This window comes from Carcharhinus amblyrhynchos, unplaced genomic scaffold, assembly GCF_965287045.1.
Source record: "Carcharhinus amblyrhynchos unplaced genomic scaffold, sCarAmb.v2.hapA scaffold_502, whole genome shotgun sequence".
In the NCBI taxonomy this organism is placed as follows: Eukaryota; Metazoa; Chordata; class Chondrichthyes; order Carcharhiniformes; family Carcharhinidae; genus Carcharhinus; species Carcharhinus amblyrhynchos.
This window is the reverse complement of record NW_027650242.1, coordinates 81,407-93,584: the sequence shown is the minus strand read 5'-3', so window position 1 is coordinate 93,584 and position 12,178 is coordinate 81,407. Positions and strand designations below refer to the sequence as shown.

Genomic DNA, 12,178 nt, shown 5'->3' with positions numbered 1-12,178 from the left:
CATCCCCCCGTGCCGCACACCCTCACCCCCACATGTCCGTACAACTCTCCCACTCCCACACACCTGAGGAGGGCTCTCAGTCTCCGTCCAGGGTTAATAAACACACTGTGTGTTTGTGACAAAGTCTGTTAGTGTTATCATTACAGAGCAGGACCGGGAGTAACACAGAGACAGGACAGGAGATCGAGAGAAAGAGGCTGAGGGAAGGGAGAGAGCAGGAATCCCGGGAATCTTGGCTGTGGTCTGACCGGAACCTCTGGCCAGCCGGAGGCCAGTGAGGTTCCTCCAGACAGAATTTCTCACTCGCCCACCTGCCCATCGTCACTGAAACGAAACTGGAAAACCCCGATTCCCCTTTTACCTCCCAAATCCCAGCACTTACCCCACTCCCCATCCCAGGACATTGGCCGTGAGATCCTGGAGTATCACTGGAGAATATTGGTGTCTGTACTGGGCAGTGACATCCTGCTCCGTGTACTCCCCGCTCTCTTCCAGCAACCCCCCCCCCCTCCAAACCCCCCACTTCCACCACCACCCCCTACACACTCCAGCCCCCAACACACCCCCCCATCCCCCCCACCCCCAACACACTCCAGCCCCCAACACATCCTCCCCTCATCCCCCCCACTCCCCCTCCACCCCCAACACACTCCAGACCCCAACACATCCTCCTCTCATCCCCCCCTCTCCCCCCTCCACCCCCAACACACTCCAGCCCCCAACACACCCCCCCATCCCCCCCACTCCCCCTCCACCCCCAACACACTCCAGCCCCCAACATATCCCCCCAACCTCCCCCTACATGCTCCAGCCCCAACACGTCCCCCCCTCATCCCCCCACTCCCCCCACCTCCCCCTACATACTCCAGCCCCCAACACATCCCCCCCATTCCCCCACTCCACCCACCTCCCCCCACACACTCCAGATCCGCTTACTTCCTACTCCCCCCACCCCCTTCCCAAATTTGGGAAACCAGCGGGTTGGATCTCAGAGGAAATGGGTCTCAGGTTGGATGCAGAGGCTGTTTGGTTTGGGATTGATTGAGTTGCTGGTTTGGGCTTTGGGGTTTAGGGCTGGTTGGGGGTGGTTGGGCTGGTCAGTTGATGATTGTCTCTGGTTTGGGGTTTGGGGCTGGTTTGGGCCTGGTTTGGGGTTTGGGGCTGGTTTGGGGCTGGTGTGGGGTTATGGTTTGGGGTTTAGGGTTGGTTGGGGCTAGTGTGGGGCTATGGTTTGGGGGTTTGGGGGATTGGGGTTGGTTTGGGGCTGGTGCAGCTGGTCAGTTGATGATTGTCTCTGGTTTGGGGTTTAGGGCTGGTTTGCGGCTGGTTTGGGCCTGGTTTGGGGTTATGCTTTAGGGTTGGTTTGGGGCTGGTTTGGGGTTAATCAGTTGATGATTGTCTCTGGGATTGGGTTTGGGGTCATGGTTTAGGGTTGGTTGGGGTTAGTTTGGGGTTATGGTTTGGGGTTTAGGGTTGGTTGGGGCTGGTTTGGGGTTATGGTTTGGGGTTTAGGGCTGGTAGGGGCTGCTTTGGGGTTAATCAGTTGATGATTGTCTCTGGTTTGGGATAGTTGAACATGGTGTAGTCGCTCTGGTAAAAATGGAAAACCCTGCGCTGGTCTCCGGGTGGGAGTTGGGCCAGATACTGACGGCTGATACGGGAGCTGGTACGCTCTTCCTGGGAGTGCCGGTCCTTGAAGCGAGGATAGGTAAGGTTCCGGGGAGCCCCGATCAGCCGGAGGACAGAGTCCGCCTCGCTCTCCAGGCTCTCAAAGTGACCAATGAAATCATAATGGACCAGGCAGGGGCTGCACAGGCGACTGACCGGCTCCCAGTGGATGTCCATCCCTACCGGCCGGCCTGAGTCCAGCAGGTAGTGGACAAACTCAGGGAAGGTGACCCCTGACCCCGTGCTGAGGGCCTCCTGTGTGGCGTTGGGCCGGTACCGGGCAATGATGGCCGTGCCAAACACGGGGTGATAGTAGGTGTTGGGCTGCTCAAATTTATCCCGAAAGGCAGAGACCAGGCGCTCGATTGGTTCCCGGACAAACAGCAGCTTGGTATAGGTGCGGAGTCGCAGCCACATCTGGTCTCGGTCAAAGCTGTCCAACCGCCGCAGGGAGTTGCTGTAATGTGCGGCCTTGTGCTGGATGTGGGCCGTGGAACCGGCCTGGCCTCCCAACACCATCAGCACCCGCTTCCAGTTGGAGCAGCCGGCTTTGGGAACCTCGCAGTACAGCAGGCGATATCGATCCTCCACGTAGATCCTGGCCACGTGGTGAGGGGCCAATAACCGTGGACCCCCTGCCTCCCGGTACCTCAGGCAGGCCTCAGCCATCCGCCTCCTCCGAGCCTGCTGCACCTCCCTCAGCCGCCGGTGCTCCATGGCCTCCCGTTGCCGGGCCCCAAGCCGGAGCTCTGCCTCTGGCCTCTCTCTAGTCCCCAGGCGGAGCTCCATCACCGGCCTGTCTCTAGTCCCCTGGTGGAGCTCTGCCTCTGGCCTCTCTCTGGTTCCCAGGTAGAGCTCCGCTACTGGCCTCTCCCCGGTCTCCAGGCGGAGCTCTCCTTCCGGCCTCTCCCTGGTCCCCAGGCGGAGCTCTGTTTCTGGCCTCTCCCTGGTCCCCAGGCGGAGCTCTGTCTCTGGCCTCTCCCTGGTCCCCAGGTGGAGCTCTGCCTCTGGCCTCTCCTTGGTCCCCAGGTGGAGCTCCGCTACTGGCCTCTCCCCAGACTTCAGGCGGAGCTCTCCTTCTGGCCTCACCCTGGTCCCCAGGTGGAGCTCTGCCTCCGGCCTCTCTCTGGTCCCCAGGTGGAGCTCTGCCTCCGGCCTCTCTCTGGTCCCCAGGCGGAGCTCCGGCTCCTGCAGCTTCCTCCTGAGCCTGCGTTGAATGAGTCGCTCTTGCCCCCTCCACCTCTCCCAACGTGGGGGCCACTCTGGAGACGGTGAATCCCAACGATAGGGTCTGTCCTTGTGTCTAGGGGCGGAGCCACGTGTTGGGTCAGAGGTCACAGGCACCTGAGGGTCGGGGTGCCTTGTCTTGAGGTTCCAATCGCACCATTGCTGTGGGAGAAAGAGGAACAGTTTAAAACCAAATCTACTCTCATCTGATTAGTATTTTACTGCGATCTCTCCCCGGGGTATCTCTGGTTGTAATTCACAATGATCGCAGTGATGAGGACTGTGATGATTGTGTCTTTACAGAATGGATTTGAGTTCTGTTATTGTGTTGTAGCTGTTTTTAATACGCTCTCCATGGGGAGAGTTTTCCCATCCCATCCGCATGGAAATCATAGCGGGTGGGGGAGGCGGGGGGGGGACGCAGGTGTGGGGGCCGACAATGGAAATGCCCATTGACCTCAGGGGGATTTTGGGCTGGAGAATCTTGCCCTTCGTGTCTACTGACACCCTGTATTGTTGTTGCAGCAAACTAAATGTTTCTGCAGGTTAGAACGTTGGTTTCAATCTGAACTAATACTGTTCTGCTGTTTTCCCCTGGGATTTTGCAGAGTGGGACTTCCAGGCAGGTACGAATAATGTGACTGGGTGGAGCTAGGCTTACACAGAATATTCAAGCTTAGCTGCTGCTTTTTGAGGCGGGAGAGGACTGCATCTCTCTCCTTTCCCCTCTCTGAAGTTAGAGAATGGAATTTGTCGGGAGACCAGTTTCTTTCCTGGAAATCCTGTTGTATGAGTAAATATTTCTTTTGTTTTTAACCATTTGAAGTTGATGAGAGTTTTATTAATAGATAAATGATTCAGCATTTGCTAAAATTGGAATGACGGAGGTTGAGGGGAGACCTGATAGAAGTCGACAAGATTATGAGAGGCATGGACAGAATGGATAGTCAGAAGCTTTTTCCCAAAGTGGAAGAGTCAATTACTAGGGGGCACAGGTTTAAGGTGCGAGGGGCAAGGTTTAAAGGAGATGTACGAGGCAGAGTTTTTACGAGAGAGTAGTGGGTGCCTGGAACTCATTGCCGGGGCAGGTGGTGGAAGTGGATACGATAGTGATTTTTAAAGGGGTGTCTTGACGAATACATGAATAGGATGGGAATAGAGGGATCTGGTCCCTGGAAGGGTCGGGGGTTTTAGTTCAGTCGGGGGCAGCACGGTCGGTACAGGCTTGGAGGGGCCGAAGGGCCTGTTCCTGTGCTGGAATTTTCTCTGTTCTTTGGTTATGAAATATTCAGCATGTTTTAAATCTTATTCACGGAGTCATGGCTGGTGAATGAACTGATTTCAATCTCATGGTCGAATGAGATGGGGGAGGGGAGTGGGGGGGGTGCAGCCCCCATCACTGGGCGACAATCAGTCAGTCTCACTGCAATCTGACAGCAATAACCTGTCGCAGTCTGTGAGGAGGACAGGAGTTGGGCTGTTACACTGAACTGATCGGTATTAGTGTGAGTTTTGAAGGTTCAGGGCAGTTTCACGAAGGGACTGTAAGGATTCTGTGATTCTATTCTCTTTAAAATAATAAAGAATTTGATCATAAAGAGGAACTGCCTCCCCTGGTGGGAGAATTAAGATCTTAAAATGAGTGTGAGACCGTTGAGGAATAAATCAGGCAGCGAGTTCTCACACCAGGGAGGAAATCGCAAACATCTAGAACTCTCTCCCACACAAAGCTGGGGATCCGGGGTGTGGGGGGGGGGGCGGGATCTGGGGTGGGGGAGGGGGGAGCTGTTTAAAATTTCAAAACTCAAATGAATGGAGTTTTGTATTGGGGGGTTGGAGGGATTTTTGTGTTGGGGGGGTTGGGGGGATTTTTGTATTGGGGGGGGTTACAGAATCAGGGTGAGTAGCTGAAATTACAAAACAGTCATCCAAAAGGTGATTGATTGGTGGAAAAGAATCAAAGGGCTGAATGGCCTCGTCCTGTTCCTGTGTAACAGGCTGGAGAAGGGGCTGAATGGCCTCGTCCTGTTCCTGTGTAACAGGCTGGAGAAAGGGCTGAATGGCCTCGTCCTGTTCCTGTGTAACAGGCTGGAGAAGGGGCTGAATGGCCTCGTCCTGTTCCTGTGTAACAGGCTGGAGAAGGGGCTGAATGGCCTCGTCCTGTTCCTGTGTAACAGGCTGGAGAAGGGGCTGAATGGCCTCGTCCTGTTCCTCTTTCAGGATCAAACGTAAAAGCAAATTGCTGCAGATATTGGAAATCTGAAATAAAAACAGGACATGCTGGAAAAGCTCAGCGGGTCTGGCAGTGTCCGCGGAGAGAGAAACCGAGTTCATGCTTCCAGTCTGTCTAAATTCAGAGTAAAGGCTGATTACAGCGGCTGGAGTAACACAGGTCGGGGATAGGTCGGCAGCCAGGATGTCACGGACACTAAACAAAGCCCCGGATAAACCTGTTCTGGGGTCACCATTACAGAGATCAGAGCGGCTTCCTCAAAGATCAACCCACGGAACGTGACTGGCCCGGATGGGGTACCCAGATGGGATACCCGGATGGGGTACCCGGATGGGATACCCGGACTGCACTCAGATCCTGCCCGGATCAGCTGGGGGGGATTCACAAACATCTTCAGCCTCTCTTTGCAACAATCTGAGATCTCTGTCTGATTCAAGAAGACGACCATCATCCCAGTACCTAAGAAAAACCAGGCAGTGTGGCCTTAATGTCCATTGGCCAGTGTCTCTGATATCCATCATTATGAAGTGATTCGAAAGGTTAGTCACGGCACAAATCAGTTCCAGCCTCCCGGACTGCCCGGATCCATTACAGTTCACCTACCGCCGCCACAGGTCCACAGCAGACACCATCTCCCTGGTCCTGCACTCAACCCTGGAACACCCAGATAACAAGGACACCCTGTGTCAGACTCCTGTTTATTGACTACAGCTCAGCCTTCAACACCAATATTCCTACAAATCTCATCTCCAAACTCCGTGGTCTGGGCCTTGGCAACTCCCTCAGTGACTGGATCCTGAACTTCCTAACTCACAGACCACAATCAGTAAGGATAGGCAACAACACCTCCTCCACCATCATCCGCAACACCGGTGCCCCACAAGGCTGTGTTCTCAGCCCCAACTGTACTCCTAATACTCCTCTGACTGTGCGGCCAAATTCCCCTCCAATTCAATTTTCAGGTTTGCTGATGACCCCACTATAGTGGGTCGGATCTCAAACAATGATGAGACAGAGAACAGGAATGAGATCGAGAATCTGGTGACCTGGTGCAGCAACAATAATCCCTCCCTCGATGTCAACAAAACAAAGGAGATTATTATTGACTTCAGGAATCGTAGAGGAGAACATGCCCCTGTCTACATTGGTAGGGACGAAATAGAAAGGGTCAAGAGCATCATGTTTTTAGGTGTCCAGATCACCAACAACTTGTCCTGGTCCCCCCCACGCTGACACTATAGTTAAGAAAGCCCCACCAACGCCTCTACTTTCTCAGAAGACAAAGGAAATTTGGCATGTCCGCTACGACTCTCACCAACTTTTACAGATGCCCCATAGAAAGCATTCTTTCTGGTTGTATCACAGCTCGGTCTGGGCTCCTGCTCTGCCCAAGACCGCAAGAAGCTACAAAAGCTCATGAATGTAGCCCAATCCATCACACAGACCAGCCTCCCATCCATTGACTCTGTCTACACTTCCCGCTGCCTCAGAAAAGCAGCCAGCGTAATCAAGGACCCCACGCACCCCGGACATTCTCTCTTCCATCTTCTTCTGTTGGGAAAAGATACAAAAGTCTGAGGTCACATCCCAACCGACTCAAGAACAGCTTCTTCCCTGCTGCTGTCAGACTTTTGAATGGACCCACCTTGCATTAAGTTGATCTTTCTCTACACTCTAGCTATGACTGTAATACTACATCCTGCACTCTCTCCTTTCCTTCTTTGTGAATGGTATGCTTTGTCTGTACAGCACGCAAGAAACAACACTTTTCACTGTATACTGATACGTGACAATAATAAATCAAATCAAGTCAAAGGGAATGTTAAAGATTAAAGAAGTTATTTAGAAGGCCTGAAAGTCATATAGAGAACGTGTTAACAGTGCAGTGAGGGTCAACGCTCTGGAAAGTGAAACATTTGGATTCGATTACAGGAGCGGTTTTAGTTGAGGTTGACTCTGGGAAGTGGGACTCTGCTCTACGGGCTGTTCCCAGGGATACACCGAGATATCAACAACTGCTGCAGGGCTCATCAACTTGGTGAAAAACTCTTTGATCTGCCTAAAACTTGCAGAGCGGAGAGTTACCCAGGAGCGAAAGGAGGAAGAAAGAGAGGAAGAGGAGAAAACCCTTCCCTAACTCAGCAACACCCAAAAATAAGAAAATCCACAACAATTGTAGAACAGATCTAGTTTGACATCATAACCTAATTAGGGCCAGTTATATTAAACCTTTCTACCACCTTCCCTTTGAACCCATTCTTCAGCCTTTAACAATTCCTTCAACCTGTGACCACAGCATTCCTGAGTTCCCAACAACCGCTGACCTTCCCCTTGCTCCGTCTCTTTAACCAGATAAAATCCATCACATTTCTCCCTCTCTTCAGCTTTGAAGAATCATCCAAACTCGAAACAGTTCTCCCCACCCGCTGCATTGATCTAGCAGCCGGCAGTCTCCTTGGACGCCGGGCTTCCCACTGGGAACCATGGCCTCTGCGTGTCTCCATCAGCTCTGCGCCAGACATCGATACAGAGCTGGATGAATGATTATAATGAAGATTTGAGTGTCATCAGTGGGCCTGAAGTCCCCGGTCCCCATCGCCTCCGCCGTGTTGCCAGGAATGGTTCACTCCAATGGGATTTACCGCAATTCCTCACTAGTTGGGGGGCCAGTGGCCCGACCCCGCTGGAGCAAAAGGCAGGGGAGGCTATCTAGGCCCCCCCCGGAGATTGGGGGCAAAGGGGGGTGCCCCCTGAGCACTGCCAGCCTGGGCCTTTTACAAAGCCCAAGAGGGTGGGGACCAGAAAGGGGAAGGGGTTAATGGGGAGTGGGGCTCCTGGGGGGGGGGGGGGTAGATCAGTGGGGGTGGGGGGGTCGTTGCTGCCATGGGGTAGTCGGGCTTGGTGGCAGAGGGGCGGAGGCCAGCGATCGGGCTGGCCATGGGGGTGAGGGGAGGGGGTGGCCTGCTGTGGCGGGGGGTTGGGGGGGGGGGATGGTCGAGACCAGCGATCTGGGGGTGGGAGGGGGTTGCATGGTCAGTGATGTGGGGTCACGGGGCAGGCCAGCGATCGGGAGGGTGGCAGTGTGGGGCTACTGCGCGTGTGCGGATCTCGGTGCTGACAGATCAGTGCACATGCGCAGTGTCTCACTCAGCGCTGTGCTGCCGGTCTCTCCAGTGGGAATAGGTTTCAGTGTAATTCACACTGGGGCACTCCACACAGTGTGGGAGATTCAGTTAAAAAATCCCGCTGGAAAATCCCGCTGGAAAATCCCTCTAGATTTACTCCAGTTTTTATGCGAATTCGACAGTGAGAGCTTTTCTGGGGGAATCCCGCCTGTGAACCCCGTCTCTCTCCGCACACCCTGCTGAGATTCCCAGTATTTTCTGCTTTGATTCTGGGAATTAAACCTGGTTGTGATGCCCCCACAGTTCAATATCTCACCTCTTTCCACCTCCTACAAGAAGCTCTGACCGGAGGCGGTGATTGGGACATTTCACTGTGTGGCCGAGGAAGGGGGGAAATAAAATCCGTGGAAATCAGGGAGGAAAATCCCCAAAGTGTTCAGCAGGTGGTGCTGTAGCACTGCCACAGAGACTGACCCCCAACTCCCCACAAACAGGAGGGGGGGGAGGGGGGAGGTGGGGGAAGAGGAGGAGGAGGGGAGGGGGGGAGGAGGGGAGGGGAGGGGGGTGGGGGGAGGAGGGGGAGTGCGGGGGAATTTAATTCAAAGTTTTTGATCAGAGCAGCAGAGTCCTGGAGGTTTGAGCTGAACTCCTGGATAGTCCAGGGCAATGCTGGAGGATTGGCAATCTCACAGATATGAGGGTGGAGACAGTGGGAATGGATAGGGGAGGGAATGGGAATGGGATAGGGGAGGGAATGGGAATGGGATAGGGGAGGGAATGGGAATGGGGAATGGGATCGGACGTCTACTCCACATCTGACACAGCTGCTGTTCTCAGCCTCTTTAACAATTGTATTGACTCTGAATGTAATGGAACGGGGTGTCTGACTGGGTTAACCCTTTCAGAGGGCGGTTGAGATTCACCCACATTTCTGTGCCTCTGGAATCACGTGTAACCAGGCTGGGTAAGGACAGCAGTTTCCCTTCCTTAAAGGCATTGGTGAACAAACTGAAGATAGTTTTGTTGTCGCTATCACTGAGATTATCTTTCAATTCCAGATTTATTAATTGAATTTAAATTCCGCCAGCTGCTTTGTAGGATTTGCACTCAGTTCCTGGCCTCTGGATTACCACCCAGTGACATTACTGCCGATATTACAATATTAACCTGTCATTACAACACTAACCCTTCTTATTACAACACTAACCCATTATTACATCAACCTGTTAGAACAAACTTAACCCTTTACACAATATTAACCCATAATATGAACCCACTGTTACAATATGAATCCTGGTGTTACAGTATTAACCTGCTATTAAAATACTAACCACAATTATTATACTATTAACCCTTTATTGTAATGTATGATGATACAGTGCTATTGTTAGAGATATATTGTAGAGTATTTTATGTTTAAAGGGACCATTTCCATTCTCTGCGCTATTTTACAGGCAGTCAGTGGGGGTGATTTTCCCTCCTCCCCCCTCCCTCTGCAGTGAGCTGGGAGAATCTCACAGGGGGAGCGATGTACAGGATTCACGCGAGCGTTCCCACCGCGATAGCGTCTCCCAGTGCCGGACTCCTGGTAGCGTCTGCCCCACACCAGGTCTCTGACAGGGAGGCACAGTAAGTACCTGAATATTCTTCTAAATCTAATTTAAATTTGCGTGCCCGAGACTGAATTCTCCTGGTCCAATAGCATCTCGCAGCCCGTGCAGGGTGTTCTCTCCAGTGGGGTTTATTACACCTCCCCACTTTCAGGGAGCTAATAGCCTGACCCAGCTGGAGTGAGGGTGGGGAGCAATCTGTTCCCCCCCCCCCACCCTCCCAGAGGGTCAGGCAGTGGGGAGGTGGTGCCCCTGGGCATGGGCACCGGGCAATGCCAGCCAGTGCCCCCGGCACCGCCTAATGGACAAAGTGCCTATGCCCAGTCGCACCTTGGCACTGCTCATTGGGCATGGGGCAGTGCCTGGGGGGGGGCGGGGTCTAATGAGGATGGGGTCTAGTGGGCAGACGGTGAGGGTGGGTGGTTCCGCTGCCACCCTGCAGACTGGATTGTTGGGGGAAGGAGAGAGACCAGCGATTGGGGTGGGCTGAGGGTGTGGTCAGTTGGGACGGTCTGTCTGCTGGGTGGGTCGGCACTGTGGGGGGTACGGGTTGCCGTTGAGCTGGTGATCGGGGGAGTGGACGCGGAGAGCCAGCGTTGTGGGGGGTCATTGTCTGGCCAATGATCGAACTGGTCAGCAATCAGGAGGCCAGCAGTGCAGGCTCACTGCACATGCGCGATCTCGGCACTAACCGACCGGCACTGACAGATCGGCGCGTGCGCAATGGCCCACTCAGCACGCTGATTTCAGCCTCTCCAATGGGAATGTGTCTTGCTGTCTGAAATTTAATGAGATTCACACTGGTGGCCTCTGCAGAGCACAGAGTGAGGGAGATTCTAGTCTGAACTCCCACTGAGAAAACAGCATGAATTACTCCAGTTTTCACACAAAGTTGACACTTGGAAGTTTTTGGGAGTATTCTCCCCGGTGTGTCTGGGTAACATATAGTCTGATGCCGGGAGAACTGGATTATTACTCATTTTAGCCGTGTTGTGTTTCTGTAAGATAGAGCTAACAGATTTTTGTTTCGAGGTAGGGATTTCTCCTGGAGGTTTTGATTAAAGGAATGGAATGCAGGGTCATGTGATGATGTGGTTAATGAGAGGAGTTAAGTCAGTAGCAGAGAAACAGTTTTGTGTTCTGGCTGGGGCTTGTTTGAAGTTAGAGGTTTTCCGCAAGTTGCTGAAATGTATTCTCTCTGAAAGTTTCAAGACTGACTACACTCATTCTAGCAAGTACATTTTGGTTGCTAACTATATTTCAAGTGGCATTGTAAGTCTGTAAGTTGCTTATTTGGAACTGAAACAGTAATAAGTTAAAAATTAAAGTTAGTTCCTTTCATCTTTAAATATTGTTTAACAGTTAATAGTTAAGATGCTTCATTTGTTTGAGTTATATTTAAACTGTGTTATTGAATAAAGTTTGTTTTATTATAAAAATCCCAAATTTGTCAGTGGAATCCTTGCTGGAGTGAAACAGTCGGGTTCATCACATACCTTGGGGTTCTGGACAGGTCCCTAACAAATATTAATCCTGTTAATACAACATTAACCTCTGTTTTATACTATTAACGTGTTATGACAGAATTAACCTGTTTTATTCACCTTGTTATTAAATACTAACCCTGTTATTATCAACTGTTGTTACGGAAAATAAATTCATGAAAATTTCTTGCGAACAATGATCACAAGCTGACCGCACTGATCAGAGTGACAAGGGACCCCGGGCACCCCCCTCCCTGCACCTCTCTGTCCCACCCCTCCCCTCCCCTCACCCACCCTCCCTGCATCCTCCGCCCCTCCCCTCCCCACACCCCCGTGCCCCTCCCTGCATCCCTCGCCCCTTCTGGCATCCCCAGCACCTCCCCACCCCCTCCTGCACCCCACACCCCTCCCAGCACCTCCAGCAACACCCCCTCCCAGCCTCTCCCTGCTCTGCACCTCCAGCACATCCCCGTGTCCATCCCTGCACACCCAGCACTCCCCACCCCCTCCCTGCTCCCCTGCCCCTCCCCGCACCTCCAGCACCCCACCCCCACCCCTTTCCCCCCTCCACTCCCTGGACCTCCAGCACCCCCCACACCCTCCCCACACCCCTCGCCCCTCCCGGCATCCCCAGCACTTCCCCACCCCTCCCACACCCTCCCCGCACCCCCCACACCCTTCCCGCACCCCCTCACTCCTTCCCGCTCCCCATGCCCCTCCCCGCACCCCCGCCTATCCCTGCAACCCCCTGTCCCTCCCTGAACCCCCTCCACCCCTCCCTGTATCCCGTGCCTCTCTCCGCCTACATAACCGCTCCCACCCACTGCCTTT

The 12,178-nt window shown here is 53.3% G+C and overlaps 1 protein-coding gene across 1 annotated transcript in view; it reads right to left on the bottom strand.

The window, feature by feature from the left end:
• Positions 1–1,317: 1,317 nt before the first annotated feature.
• Positions 1,318–12,178, bottom strand: part of LOC145339499 (uncharacterized) — a 92,135-nt gene continuing 81,274 nt past the window's right edge. Inside the window, exon 4 of the mRNA XM_080183973.1 lies at positions 1,318–3,057. Coding sequence (XP_080040099.1) covers positions 1,540–3,057 — 1,518 coding nt within the window. The 3' untranslated portion in view covers positions 1,318–1,539. The remainder of the gene's footprint in view (positions 3,058–12,178) is intronic.